The 15,672-nt window shown below is 50.3% G+C and overlaps 2 protein-coding genes across 2 annotated transcripts; both read right to left on the reverse strand.

The window, feature by feature from the left end:
* Window positions 1-5,381: 5,381 nt before the first annotated feature.
* On the reverse strand, window positions 5,382-6,343 carry LOC119454644 (protein D1). The gene has a single exon (XM_037716518.2). The coding sequence runs from the start codon at window positions 6,312-6,314 to the stop codon at window positions 5,661-5,663; it is 654 nt and encodes a 217-aa protein (XP_037572446.1). The 5' UTR covers window positions 6,315-6,343; the 3' UTR covers window positions 5,382-5,660.
* A 4,310-nt stretch (window positions 6,344-10,653) lies between these two features.
* Window positions 10,654-11,588, reverse strand: LOC119454645 (protein D1). Its single transcript, XM_037716519.2, has one exon. The coding sequence runs from the start codon at window positions 11,559-11,561 to the stop codon at window positions 10,908-10,910; it is 654 nt and encodes a 217-aa protein (XP_037572447.1). The 5' UTR covers window positions 11,562-11,588; the 3' UTR covers window positions 10,654-10,907.
* Between the last annotated feature and the right edge of the window lie 4,084 nt (window positions 11,589-15,672).

The raw sequence follows: 15,672 nt of genomic DNA on the forward strand, positions 1-15,672 counted from the left end.
TTCCATATGCACGACGGTTGCTCATGGTCATCGACGTTGGTAGTCGTGATGGAGGAGACGTGCCACCAGGCGTCAGCGTGGGTGCATCAACGCCTAAGGGCGCTTTAGCCACAAAACACCAATAGACATTATATATCAATGTGCAATAAACATTACACTACTTCTGTGAAGACACGTTTCACTTTCGTGTTCTATACCGATTCCTATATAAGAGGGATCAACCACATTTTTTTTTAGACTGAGTTTCGGTTTTATATACCCTGACTCAATCACGTTGGGATAGTTGGACCTCGATTTAACGAACGCTGTTATAAAGAAGTAAGTTTAACGTTTGACGCCGATGTCGACGTACAACGTATTGGATGCGACTTCGTTATTACGAAGTTCGGCTATCGGTTTACACACTTGTTCCATACCAACTTCATATAAGCTGGTGCTGAATGATTACTAACTTTAGTAATTCAGAGTTGGCATGCTTAGCTGTAGTGGGATGGTATGTGCTTGCAAGAATGAACCCTGCAGGAAAGCCAGCGTTGCTAGAGTTCATTGTAGACCCACAGGCAGATAGCTTCCTCTTGCTGGCCACTGGTATTAAATGTAAGTATACAAATTCCGGGGTCTCACGTCCCAAAACCACGAGATGATTATGAGGAATGCCGTAGTGGTGGATTTCGGATTAATTTTAGTGGCACGAGCACCGAGTGACACTCTTGCTTCTTGCGCAGCAACTTCCGGTTTGTGACAGAGGTGGGACGAAATTTAAAAAAATAAATCAAGTAAGAAACATATCGATGGTTCTACTTATGGTTGATAAATATGACACATCACAGGTTTAGTACAGCAAAGCGCTAAGTGTCGGGATTAATTTGAAAGAATTAAGTAAAGTCTAATAGCCGTGCACCAAAGCACACAATCGTGCACTTTAGATACCCACCGCATTAGTACAGGTTCCCGTGAAACTCCAAGACCAAAAGTGACGTCATCAGGGATGTCATTTAAACCAGGGGTACTCGCGCTCATTACCAATTAAAATAAAAACACGATAATTAGAGCTACCTACCACTTGACACAAAGTGAAAGCCTGCCTAACACAGCGGAGGGTTGACGTCACTACCTCCTCTGTCCGCTAGGGGGCTACGCGTCGCGCCCTTCTTCGCTACCTCGCACGCTCCTCTGTGCGTGGTGGTTTCCCGCCAGTTCCGTTCGCTCGCTCATCCGAGTTCGGTTTCCCACCCGTTCCGTTCGCCATGGAAGTAGACGATGAGGACGCCGGGCCAAGTGTTGTGTACCGTCGTGTTTCCGACGACGAGGACACCGGGCCTAGTGTAGTGTAGTTTACATCGTTTACATAAAGAATTCACCAGCATTCTCTATCTGTGTGGTACTTCACTTTACTAAGGCAATGTTAACGCAAGGAAAACACAAGGTTAACCCAAACAATACACCAGGGTACACCAACGCCGAGGTGCGAGTGCCACTAGCAGACACCTAAGTCAAGAATTAGGGTTGTTTCTGAGGTTTTTGACGATCTTGGGTTCTTTAACGCAGTACAACCAATGCACGGCACGCGGGCGTTTTTGCATTTCGCCCCCATCTAAATGCGGCCGCCGTGGCTGTGATTCGATCCCGCGCCGTCGGGCTACTACGCCACCACTGCGGGTGCCACAGGCGTTGCATTTCAATAAAGGGAAATGAATGTGAGATGCGTTTCCTTCTTGCCCTCATACATCTATTGTCTCGAATGCACCAGCTGTTTCTTTTGCATGCCAATCATGGCTGCTTTTACAGCGAATCTGTTAGCCCCTAGTTGGTTGGTATTTTTCGTGGCGTGCTCACCCAAAAGACGGCAGCTACAAAATGGGTCTGTGTTTGAATTCCCACGTAATAGAATTATGTTTTCTCGTATATTCGAATTACAATACGATGCTGTCATGTCTGCAGGTTGTGTGTAAGTCGTACGTTTCGAATTTTATAACGCATTTTACTTTGAGAAATTCAATTAGTTCAATAATGCACTTGCGCTAGCCGGAGGGCCTACAACACCGAGGTACACTGTAACCGAGGATACATGCTGCGCTAACGGTACCGCCTCCTAGCGGCCGCGGCCACTCAGACAGACCTCAAACGGCAACTGGAAAAAGGCTTTGTCTTTCAGTTTCCGCGTAACAGATGTATGTTTCTCGTATATTCCGAAGCTATCAGGTCTGCACCTTGTGTGTAAGTCGTATTTTACGCATTTTCTGCCGCAATTTACTTTCAAGCATTAATTTAGTTCAATGAGGCGCTTACACTCGGGGTCTGGACGGCCTAGAAAAATGAGGATGTATATACTACACTTACCCACGCGTGCGTGCGCGCATGACGTACGCCGCTTGGGGTGGCGGTGCTTGTGTAATGCCGCCTAACCTGCGCACCAGCTTCGCTGTACATCAACTTTCACAGGGTGTAATGAAGGCGGATGTATTTTTTTTTTTTTTTTGAACTCGACCGCTCAACCATTCCACCCTTTCTTCCCTACACCTGGGAGAGAGAGAGAGACCGGTCCACCGCAAGAGCTGCGCCCTACGCTATGGCTACTGCTAGTGGCCCACATAAAACACGCCAACGCGTGTCCACACCACGGGTCCAGACAGACGGACAACACTCTGACGATCGTTCAAAAATAGTTTCTTACTCTATCTCTTGCTGTTAGGCCATAGAACACAGAACCAGCTTTGGTGAGGCTCGCGCATACAAGTGTCAGTTTAAACAGTGTAACTAAAGAAAAGGTGTAAGTAACGTAAAGATAATATTGTCCCACTGCACGGCCTGTTCTGTCGTCCGGCGATGAAACCTTTTTCGAGTCGTTTCATGAAACGTCACAGACGGACGATGACGGATTGACCGTGACTGTGCCATAGTATTAGCTTACACAGTTTTACGCTTACACGTTTTCTTAAGTCACACTCTATCACGGTGGAGCGGTGGCTATTGTGTTGCGATACTAAGCCCTGTGGCGCTGGATCCAATTCCGGCCGCAGCGGCCGCATTTCGATGGGGTGAACTGCATTGCAAGAACGCCTGTGTGCCGGCTGCATTTGGGCGCACGTTAAGGAACCCCAGGTTTTCAAAATTATTCCGGAGTCGCTCACTACGGTGTGCCTCAATTAAATCGTGGTTCTGGCTTGTAAAACCCCAGAATTTAATTTTTAAGTACATTGGCGTTTCAGGTGACCCTCCTGCGACGGAAAGTGCAGCATTCGGAAAAATGTTACACCTAAACTGCAATGCATTTCGCTGTCAATTTTGAGGACGTATTTCTCCCAGAAGTTTTGCTGTTCACGGGACTTCTGGCCCAAGAGGATATACTTCCTTTGCAAATACATTCCTCCTAACGTTAATCAGAAGGTGTAGTATCTTCAGTGGTTATTATTTCAGTGATTCATTTATTCACCCGCAGCGGTATGGCTTTGCGCTGCTGAGCTCGTGGTAGCCGTGTTCGATCCCGGCCTCGACTGCCGCATTCCGATGAGGCAGGAATGCAGACACGCTCGTGTAGGTGGCCCCAGGCTGCCAAAATTAACCCGGACTCCTCTCTCCCCCCCCCCCCTCCATGATTATCAGATCGTGGTTTTAATTGGCACGTAAAATCCCAGATCCCAGATATGCCTTTTTTGTTTTTTTCGAGAGATTTCTAAGCGGCTATAGTTAAATGTTGACTCGCCCTCTTGCGGGCTGAACTGCGTCTTTCAAACTCGGAAGCTACAGCAGAACCTGCAAAACTTCGTGATTATTATGCGTAGCTTGACTGTCTTTGCAAATGGCAAGCTGCTCATGTGGAGGGGCATGTTTCAGACCTGGGAATTGTGAAAACAAAACTGAGGTCGACCGTGTCCCATGAGCGCCATCAGTGGTTGCTGTTGTATCGTAGCCCTCAGCCCCAACAGAAAAGGGGTGCATGGAGATCCAGGACGCAAACAAGGTTAAAAAAAACTTGTTTGCTTCCTGGCGATAAATTTGGACGTAGCCGTGCCCTATTGCTGGCATTGAGCTTTTATAAAAGTGAGTGGAGCATAAAACGGAAGTAACTTATATCTCGATTTAACGAAGTCGACGGGACCCAAAAGCCATTTCGTTGAATCGAAAACACCCACTCAACGTATAACAAGCAGAATTTGCGTGCATGGACCTTGCAGGACTATACAATTGCGTACTATGGCTTCACAGAGAAAGCAATACATGTTTGAACTCGGCCGCGACAGAGCAACTGAAGCCATCTGATAGAGCCGACGCTGAGCTTGGAATTTCGAGACACTACAATATGGGCTATGAGCAAAACGAGAACAAGGTGAGAGCAGGAGCCAAAGTTTCGACAAGTGGACAAGCTTGTCTTCTTCCTTTTTGTCGAAACGCTTGTCCACTTGTCGAAACGTTGGCTCCTGCTCTCACCTTGTTCTCGTTTTGCTCATCGTCTTGAATTTCCATCCCCCGCATTCCTCGTGTTTTGCCTACAATATGGGCTGTTTCATGAAAGCTTGTATAACTTTGAGGCATTTTGAATGCGGCAATTTTTCCTGTTGCATGCTTCTATTCTCATACTTTCCCCCAAGACTTCTTCCAATCGGATGAGTTGATGAATTTATACTTCGTTCCTTCGAGGTTCTCCACGCATTAGGCTCTATGAATTGTTGCCGCGAAATCGGAAGCATTTCGTTAAATCGAGGTTTTGACTAGACGTGATGTATCCTGTCGCTACGTTTACCTGCCTCAAAGTGCAATGAATAAGAGTAACATTCTAAATGGTGCTCGCTTACTTCATTCTGTATTTTGCGCCAAGCGTTACACATTGAAACGTGTCTTTGACGACGCGTACCCTTCACGGTTTAGCCACACAGGAAGCACGCTTGGTTGCACTCAAGATAGCCGTGGGTACCTTTTTCGAGGATGCATTTGTCAAAAGAAAATTGGCACCTCTTCGCTGCTGTTTCTGGGACATGTACTGCAACCTGCTATGATGCAGGATGGCGAAGCTTTAATGTACTGCTTTAATGAGAAATTATGCTCCAATTCAGTCCAATGACGGCACTCGTGTTCACTGTGACCACTTTTTTTTCCGTCTTTACTTTCCTTGGTGCCATTTCGCCAGAAATGAACCGATACGCACTACCTCGCATCTTTGAGTATACTTTTGAAAGCTCTCGCGGTCGCATGAAATAAATACTGGCAGTGTTGCGCGACCCTACAATTACCGTGAGCTACACCCTCAATCGCCTGCGATTCGCGATCACGGCCTGTCGAGGTCGTGTCCCGATTAAGCGTACAATTGTGTCTTCGTGAAAAATGGCAAGAACAACACGAGTAGTGAAAGAAAACATTTCGCAACATCAGGTTGATTCATTTCAACGTGTTTCTTAAGGCAAACCAGGTCTACAAAGATGCATACTGCAATTTCCACATACCCGAGAAAGTCGTATATATAGACGAAAGGCAATGGTCGACGCGGGAACTGCGTCTTATTTGTAATGTTTTCCGTATACTAACTCGCTATGCCGACAGTATTTCGGATGTATTGCAGTTCAGCGGCGGGTGGTCGCACAACGTCCGCTCGGCAGTTCGGCTGATCCGTCTCACGGCACCCCCGTTCTCGCCGGAGTTGAACAGTCTGCGACGCCGACTTCCACTCAGACTTTCTCGACGTAATAGAAGCAGCCTGCGATTGGCATCTTCGTGGCCAGTTTCTCGGCAAATTTGGCGACGTTGTAGCTGGGCCTTTCCTTGGGCATCATCTCGTCCTTGTTCAGGTGCGCTCCGTCCTGGCAGTAGACCAAGAACACGTACCGGTGAGGTCCCGACCCTTTGGGAGGGTTCGGACCATTGTACGGCATGGCGACGTCGCCTTCGTGAAACTTGTCGCTGCTCGGCGCGTTGAGCACCATCCAGTGGAGCCAACTTCGCTTCACGGGATTCTTCCGGCTAGGCGCGTCCGGGTCGACCATGAGCAGCGAGTACGGAGAGCCGCACCTGAGGTAGCCCCTAAGCCTAACCTGTGGAGCGCTCTGCGTCTGTTCGAGCGTGTACGTCTTGTTGAGTTCCGACACGAGTACGTCAGCGTATTGGACGTCCAGGAGCGCGTGAGGCGCATCGGTCAGGGACAGGTCGCTTATCAGGCCGGAGTCCTTCCACAGGTAGAGGTCGGGCAAAGCGATGCCTCCCGACATGGGCTCGGCCTTTTTGACCCCGCTGCTGGAGCCTTCCTTGGCCGCTTCTTGGCGACTGGGGCCCCACAGAGTCGCTAGCAGGAGCAGCAGCAGAGCCGAAAGCTTGATTATCGTCATTGTCGTTGCGTGTATACGTCCTCCCGCCAGACGAGAAAGACGTGGACTGCCGTTGTTGCTACGGTATACGTACAACGGAAGTCATGTGATTTATAGGTATACGAGCTGTAAGAAACGGGAGACGATGGCGGACCAACCGCGTCCTGCCTTTCATTCCTAGCTGTCTTGTTGCGGTCGAGTCACGGAGCCTGATAGGCGATTCTTTTGCCCGATGTCAGTGTTGCGCTCGCCATTTTTATTTGTCCTGCTTGCACGTCCGCGCTCGAGCGCTGGTTTTTTTTTTCGATACGCCAATGATAGTGACGACACGGCTCTTTGATTTTATTTAGTTCCTGTGATGTCCTGGCGGCGCAAATGATGGCCAAGAACCTCTGTCAGGTTATATCTGCCTTAATCTTGAGCACTATAACATGAATAGCTGAATGTAAATAAATGCCTTTAACACCATCTTCGTCGGTGTCACAGGTATGTTCAGACGAACATTCCCATGCTGGAGCGTTAGCTGCTTTGTCGAGCAGAGTTCTACCGTAGTAAGCGAAAGCAACCCGCCCTATTGGCTAAGCGGTGGTGACGTCTGGTTTATTTACTGCTAAAGCAGACGTGATAATATAACTTGAACCATCACTGATTGTGAACTTCTATGTTCCTGTGACTTTAGACGGGACTAGCGAGCGCTCGGCCGCATAGCTAGCGACATAGCTCCGCCGTTTGGTTCATTCGGCGCATTACCTGGCTTTTAGAGGGCAGCTCTTAGGCGCCCGTTCCTGCGGCGAGCGTCGGCGTAGTACCTCGTAACCGAGCGAACGAGCTCAGCGAAGGGTAAAAGCGAACGCGGAGCGCAGCGGGAGATGAAAGACTGCGATAGCGAAGAGAGCGCGAGGAGGAAAGCGGAGGGTATGGCGAATGCGTGAGAAGAAAAGTGTAGTGCCGCGCATGATGGGCTGTGCGTCAACGATGGCTACGAGATGGCGCTAGGGTAGCGCGCGTCCGAACGAATTGCACTGACGAGTACCACATTGTGCCCGAACCACAACCGGTCACACGCACTGCAGCTGGCTCCGAAGTTCCGGATGAGAAACTTGCGTTGAAACCTGGCCGTCGCACCGGCGAAGTTGCCGCTAGGTTACCGATGCGTGCAACACCTTTGTCAGGTTCCTGGAGGGCTAGACGACGCTGACATGTGGCCTCAGCGTCGCGTTCCCGCAACTCAGGGTCGGCGGCTCTTCGCTGACATTTGGCCTCAACATCGCGCTCCCTCAACTCGGGGTCCGCGGCTCTTCGATGACGTTTCGCCTGGGCTTCGAAAGCCCTCACGCTAGAATCGGCACGTCGACGACGAGGCCTTTCCCGAGCGCGTTCATTATGGATGGATTTCCATGAAATTTCTTCAAAATTAAATCTGTCCATTACATAAGACATTGAAAGACTCATACCCAGCAATAGCTCATTCCCCCGTAAACGCAGCTTCTCCATTACGACGGCAGAAGAGAAATGAAATTCTACGCTGAAAGGATTAGTCAACGTTATTAGATTTTCTTTCAGAAAATCTAGTAACGAAAAGAAGAAAAGCATCTAGTAACGTTGGGATTAGCGTCAACGCAGCCAGCTGTGGAAGCAGACGACGACGACGAACGCGGGAGCAGTGGCTCGAGCGCGTGCCGACCACCTGTGCATATAAAACCCCGCTTTTAAGTGAGCGTATGATGAACCGACAGTGGCTGATATATCTTGTTTTGTTTTCCATGTCATAAAGTAAAGAAAAAAAAACGACAGTGGCTGAATCCGTTACCGTGGTGGTCGCGCGCAACCCGGAGGTCGGTGGTTCGAATCCGCAGCCCGACGAGCACTTTTTATTTTCGGCGGCTTGTGAGTGAGAGTTTTTTGCGGTCACACCTTGTGTTGTGCGTGACACCCACCGACGAGGGACGATATCCAGGGGCCTTAAAGTGCTGCGCACCTTAAAAAAGATAGAAGACTGTACCGCTGAGGCTTTTTTTATTGGAAAGTTGGCGCCACCGTCGCCTTACCTGAACAATGCCTCCTTTACTAGATGCCTGCCACGTGGTCTGGTAGACCCGGTTCCATGCCCTCTCCCTTTTCTCGTCTCCGCGAAAAGGCAACGAGCGCCGCTTGTAGCGCACCTGAATAAGCGGCCCCGCGCGCCGGCCAAACGCTTGTCGCGTCGGAGACCCTATACCGCAGCTGCGTGGAGCTTTGACAGGCGTTTCACTCTGCTGCATCTAGTTTTGATACTCGGTGGCGGCAACACTGCTGACATTATTCCCCATCGATCTGTAATAAATGAAATGTAAAAAAAAATTAGGGGCAGCTTCACACCAGAGCTGCGAAGACTGGGCAAACAGCGAAGCTGGCGACCCCACCTAGCTTTATCTCGGTTCGGCCAAGTTTTTGCGAGGTTATGCTTCGAGACTCGGCCACGTTTTGAGCAAGATCACGATAGCCTTGCGCTTTCGCGCCCGCGAAACGGTTTTGCTCGGTTTCGCGGGCTCGTAATTCCGGATCTTCTGCGAATCGCCGACGTTTCGCCGCCGCTTCGGTGGCGCGATACTCGGGATCGGACCGAAGTCGTCTCACTCGCTCTCGAGGAGCGGTGCGGCGACTTTCGCGCCACGCTTCCTCTTTTTCGGGAGCGACGCTCTTCTTCGGCTGCCCCATCTTCGCGGCGATGTGCTCGGCGCGGTGACGGCGGGGCTTTTGTGTCGCCGCAGCGGCGACGCGGAGCTATATATCCCGTGGGTCGGCCCAGTGACGTCACGGCTTAGCTCCGCCTCTGCGCAGCCGCGGCAACCACTCCGCATGGTGCGGTGACGTCATGGCTCGGCAAAGCTAAGGCGAAGTGATGCGGCGCGCTCGATGACGTCACGGCTCACGCAGCTGTGGCGAGGCTCGGCGCGGTCGGCGCAGCTGGGGCGAAGCGTTGCTAGGCGACGCATGGTGACGTCATCGCCAGGTGGAGGTTTTGCGGTGTACACTCGACGGACCATCCTCGAGCTTAAACAGCTTGACAGCAGACTAGACGTGATGTATTCTGTCGCTACGTTTCACTGCCTCAAAGTGCAATGAATAAGAGTAATATTCTAAATGGTGCTCACTTCATTCTGTATTTTGCGTCAAGCGTTACACATTGAAACGTGTCTTTGACGACGCGTACCCTTCACGGTTTAGCCACACAGGAAGCATGCTTGGTTGCACTCAAGATAGCCGTGGGTACCTTTTTCGAGGATGCATTTGTCGAAAGAAAATTGGCACCTCTTCGCTGCCGTTTCTGGGACATGTACTGCAACCTGCTGTGATGCAGGATGGCGAAGCTTTAATGTACTGCTTAATGAGAAGAGAGAGAGAGAAATAACTTTATTTTGCCCAAGATGTGGTTAGAGGAGGGGGTAATGACTAGAAGCCTCCCCCGTCCCCCCTTTAGACGGCGGCCGGCAGCCCCTGAGCCGCGGCGGCGTCTTCAGCCATTTGGACTACTCTTGCTTGAACATCCGGGTCCGAGCTGAGCAACACGGTCACGCATTGCTCCTCATTTCTTATTATTAAACTGGGTTGTTGTGGTTGTGAACAGTTATTGTTATATTGTTTCTTTGGGCATGCCCAGATTATGTGTTGAAGATCTGCTCGGTTGTTACAATGCTTACATATGTCTGTGTATACACATCTGGGTGATAGTGACTGAAGGCAATGGGGTTGGGGAAGATGTTGGTTTGTATTAGCCGCCAAGCCACTGATTGCCACTTGTTTAATGAACAATGTGCTGCCGGATATCTAGCCCTGGATAGTCTGTAATGATCAATGATTTCCCTAAAGGAAACCAGCCTATCTCTGCCCGACCGGCGGACTGCGAATGCGTCCGTGTTGGTGTTGGTGGCGTCGTCTCGGTCTGCGAAACCTCGAGCCGGGTCATGCGCATTCACGTTGCCTGGCAGGCCAGAGTGGGCTGGTGCCCAGATGATGAGAAACTATGCTCCAATTCAGTCCAATGACGGCGACTGTGACCACTTTTTTTCCGTCTTTACTTTCCTTGGCGCCATTTCGCCAGAAATGAACCGATACGAGCTACCTCATCTTTCAGTATACTCTTGAAAGCTCTCGCGGTCGCATGCAATAAATAATGGCAGTGTTGCGCGACCCTACAATTACCGTGAGCTACACCCTCAATTGCCTGCGATTCGCGATCACGGCCTGTCGAGGCCGTGTCCCGATTAAGCGTACAATTGTGTCTTCGTGAAAAATGGCAAGAACAACACGAGTAGTGAAAGAAAACATTTCGCAACATCAAGTCGATTCATTTCAACGTGTTTATTCCGGCAAACCAGGTCTACAAAGATGCATACTGCAATTTCCACATACCCGAGAAAGACGTATATATAGACGAAAGGAAATGGACGACGCAGCCACTGCGTCTTATTTGAAATGTTTTCCGTATACTAACTCGCTATGCCGACAGTATTTCGGATGTATTGCAGTTCAGCGGCGGGTGGTCGCATAACGTCCGCTCGGCAGTTCGGCTGATCCGTCTCACGGCACCCCCGTTCTCGCCGGAGTTGAAGAGTCTGCGACGCCGACTTCCACTCAGATTTTCTCGACGTAATAGAAGCAGCCTGCGATTGGCATCTTCGTGGCCAGTTTCTCGGCGAATTTGGCGACGTTGTAGCTGGGCCTTTCCTTGGGCGTCATCTCGTCCTTGTTCAGGTGCGCTCCGTCCTGGCAGTAGACCAAGAACACGTACCGGTGAGGTCCCGACCCTTTGGGAGGGTTCGGACCATTGTACGGCATGGCGACGTCGCCTTCGTGAAACTTGTCGCTGCTCGGTGCGTTGAGCACCATCCAGTGGAGCCAACTTCGCTTCACGGGATCCTTCCGGTTAGGTGCGTCTGGGTCGACCATGAGCAGCGAGTACGGAGAGCCGCACCTGAGGTAGCCCCTAAGCCTAACCTGTGGAGCGCTCTGCGTCTGTTCGAGCGTGTACGTCTTGTTGAGTTCCGACACGAGCACGTCAGCGTATTGGATGTCCAGGAGCGCGTGAGGCGTGTCGGCCAGGGACAGGTCGCTTATCAGGCCGGAGTCCTTCCACAGGTAGAGGTCGGGCAAAGCGATGCCTCCCGACATAGGCTCGGGCTTCTTGACTCCGCTGCTGGAGCCTTCCTTGGCCACTTCTTCGCGACTGGGGGCCCACAGAGTCGCTACCAGGAGCAGCAGCAGAGCCGAAAGCTTGATTATCGTCATTTTCGATGCGTGTATCGTCCTCCCGGCAGACGAGAAAGACGTGGACTGCCGTTGTTGCTTCGGTATACGTATACCATGGAAGTCACGTGATGTAGGCATACGAGCTGTAAGAAACGGGAGACGATGGCGGACCAACCACATGCTAACTTCCCTTCGTGTCTTGTTGCGGTCGAATCACGGACATCACTGAGCCTGATAGGCGATTCTTTTGCCCGGTGTCAGTGTTGCGCTCGCCATTTTTCTTTGTCCTGCTTGCACATCCGCGCTCGAGCACTGGTTTTCTCTATAAGCAATGCTAGTGATGACGCGGCTCTTTGCTTTTATTCCAGTGATGTCCTGGCGGCGCAAACGACGGCCAAGAACCTCTGTCAGGTTAGATCTGCCCTTATCTTGAACACTATAACATGAATAGGTGAATGTAAATAAATGCCTTTAACACCATCTTCGACGGTGTCACAGGTATGTTCAGACGAATACTCTCATGCTGAAGCGTTACCTTCTTTGTAGAGCAGAATACTACCGTTTAAGCGGAAGCAACCCGCCCTGTTGGCTAAGCGGTGGTGACGTTTGGTTCTTTTGCTGCTAAAGCAGACGTCATAAAATAACTGGAACTTTCACTGATTGTGAACTTTTAAGTCCCTGTGACTTGAGACGGGACTAGGGAGCGCTCTGCCCAGCGGCGTCGCCTCCTTGATGCGCATGCACGATGTGATGTCACGCCCGTTGCATGGTGACGTCACAACTTAAAGCACATAAGCCTCCTCTGATCTGACAGATGTGTGCGTAATCCGGTGAGCAGAAGTGAACACGCGCAGGAATAAATATAAGAAGGGAGGCTTCGATATATTTATAAGTTTAATTTATTCGTTTGCTGCGTGGTGTTTCGTCCCACAAAAATCACCGACTTTATACTAGTCTAAAGACGAATGGGTGTTCCCATCAGCGTCCAGCTGACCGATTCGCAGCGCCGCGCGCTTGTACGTAGTCGGCTGAAGAGCGTGCGACCGGCAGCTCAGTAACCACTCGGTGGTTCTCTGAGTACAACGAGAAAGATGTGGACTGCCGCTGCTGCTGTGGCGCGACACCGGAGTCTTCCATGTACACGAGATACACGCAAGAGGAGACAATGGCGAAGCAAGCACGTCCTGTCCCCGTGGTGTATAGCGGTCGTCACGGAGATCGTAGTTAGGCAGGCGATCCTTTTTTTGTCAGTGTCGTCATAAGCGATTTCCGTTTCTTTGTATCTCTTGCTACCTGCACGCGTTCGCTCTGGAGAGTAATATCATTCCGGCACGTAAGCTATACCCGCCTTAACGAGAGTGCGAGATTGTGCTGCATGCCGCCAATTTTTCAGTGCAGGTGAAAAAAAAAAAAAAAGAACTCTATATGCTTACTCAAATTCTTTTTTCTTTGTTTTTGTTTTTTAGATGACGGTGAACAGCGAATGAGTGTCACTATAAAATCTCTTTCTGCGGCCTGTCATATATAGTTCGGATGGCACTCCATTGATCAATTTAATCGGGCTTCTCTTGTAGTAACGTTACGCTACGACTCTGAGGCACGGATTATATATCCGTTTTTTTTTTTCGGTATAGCAATTATACGGACGCTCGAGGCGCGTTTTCGCCATCGTAGCCGCCGTGCTGTACCGAACGCGAGGCGCATGCGCGACCCAGCCTGCCGATTGAGCCCGCACTGCCAGCGCGCCGTGCATGGCGTCGTTTGTTGGCGGTCACGTGATCTGCGGGTACAAGCGACGAGTAGCAGCATAGCAGACTGAGCGCGAGGCCGGGCCCGCCACCAGAGTGCCAGAACGTCGATGTTCCGCGTATGCCGAGCGCATACGCGGCCCGCGAGACGTGTGTTTGAGGTCACGTGACATATACTACGGGTGCTATGGTCAAGGCGAGCCGAGAAGGCTGGTGGGCTCGAGCGACAGTCCCCGTTGCTTCTTGCCATCACGGGTGAAGCCAGCGTTTGCGCACCATTCACCTCTGAAAGAGAGTTCCGAGATAAGAAGTCCGTTCACAGCTGAAGTGCATTTGCTCTGTTAATGTAAATTAAAGACCCGCCGCGGTGGCTCAGTTAGCTAGGCGTTAAGCTACGAGATCGCGGGATCGAATCCCGGCCGCGGCGGTCGCATTCCGATGGAGGCGAAATGCAAGAACGCCCGTGTCCTTGCGTTGTAGTGTGCGTTAAAGAGCCCCAGGTGGTCAAAATTAATCCGGAGCCCTTAACTACGGCGTGCCTCATAATCAGAACTGGTTTTTGGCACGTAAAACCCCAGAAATAAAGAAGAAGAATGTAAATTAAAGGCTCATTGGAAAATAACAGCTCGTCGTTTCTTGATAAAGTCTATTAACTTTGGTTGAGTTATGATATCATGACTCTCTTAAAATTTCACAGGACATTCAGATTGCATCCTTAAACCATGGACACAAATATACACGCAGAATAGGATATATACCGCAAATGTAACCACATTAAAGCTGTATGAGGTGGGAAGAAAGCGTTTTCATATCCGGTCGAGCAATTTTTGTATAGCCCTCCTTGGTCTAGGCTGTCTTACCGCGCGCCCGGTGTTGAAGGTCACGTGACCTGTTGGATGGTCACGTGAGTCTTAGACACGCGACACTACTGAAATGGTGAAGGGAGCGGCATCACGGACCGCTCACTTTGAGTAAATCGCGTGTGCTATATATACCTCCCCGCTGCCGGCGCAGCCCATTGCGCTTGCGTTGTGACGGTGATGTGTTCGCAGTCATTGACTGAGCTCTGTTCATGTGTGTTTTTGGGCTCGTGACACCACGTTTTTCTGGTTGGCAAATGCTTACGGCAATTTATACTGCCCATAAAACTTCGAGCCCTACTTTGTATAATACTTTCTGCCGCTATCAATGCTATACCTTTCGGGCGAAAACTGCGAAATTTTCTTGTTGTTTTTGCGAACTCCTTACAACACGTTACATCATCTATATAAAATATAATACACATATATATCTAGAGAGAGCAGAGCGTTTTAAGCGTGCACTCGGCAATAGAGCACTTAGCGTTGAGAAAGATGGGGCGCTTTTGTTTACTTAAACGCTATCTTCGTCTTCGCCCTCTGCGTACCGTTTTTCACCCAGTTCATTATATTCATTCGTTAGCTTTTTTGTTTATTTGTTCTGTTTAAAAGGGCGCCGAAAATCCAAGGCCGGGCACGTGCAAGGCGCGCTGGCGCGCGCCGACAACCCTTTTTGGGCCAAGCCGAGCCGTAGGCGTTGTTTTAGATGTTTCAGTGCACACAGTTTCCGCCCCCTATGGAGGCCATCGATTGCACGGGCTGCTTGCATGCCCGCGACACGGAAGACGCGGTAAACTTCCACGGAGCGATCGTTATCCCTTGGAAAGCGGCGCGGGTCACTCGTCTTGGCGTGGAAAGAAAGTGTAGGTTGAGGCATAACAAACGGGGCACATATAGGATCGGTCGGGCTGGTACGTTTCCATGCGATGCCATCGGCACTTATAGGTGTGGCGCTCTTGCGAAATGTCTCTTCATTGCGACTTTGTTCCTATTCGCGCTGTAGCTGTGAAGTCGCAGGTTATGGCCGCTCTTGCGATTCGTTTGCGGCACAGGCGTTAGTATACTTCGGTGCGCGAAAACAATTCCACCCGCTTACATTTTCGATCCTCACTGCTTAGTGGTTATGGTGTAGGGCTGCTAAGCACGAGGCCGCGGGATCAAATCCCGCGGCCACGCCGGCCGCATTTCTATGGGGGCGAAATGCAAAAACACCCGTGTTCTTGGATTTAGGTGCACGTTAAAGAACCCCAGGTAGTCAAAATTATTCCGGAGTCCCCCACTGCGGCATACCTCGTAATCAGATCGTGGTTTTGACACGTAAAACCCCATAATTGTTTTTTGCTGCACATGTATCTAATTAGCTTATTTAGTCCAGGAATGCAAACGGAGACATAGAGAAGTAGTCACAGACCTGCTTCGCTGATCTAAGTTTCATCACTTAAACGGGACTGAGGGATCATATGCATTCTGATTATCGGGTTCGATTCCAAAGGGGGAGGAATGCAATAAAACTAGTGTACCGTTGTTTGGGGGGGGCACGCGTTA

The sequence above is a fragment of the Dermacentor silvarum genome, chromosome 5, assembly GCF_013339745.2.
Source record: "Dermacentor silvarum isolate Dsil-2018 chromosome 5, BIME_Dsil_1.4, whole genome shotgun sequence".
NCBI lineage: Eukaryota > Metazoa > Arthropoda > Arachnida > Ixodida > Ixodidae > Dermacentor > Dermacentor silvarum.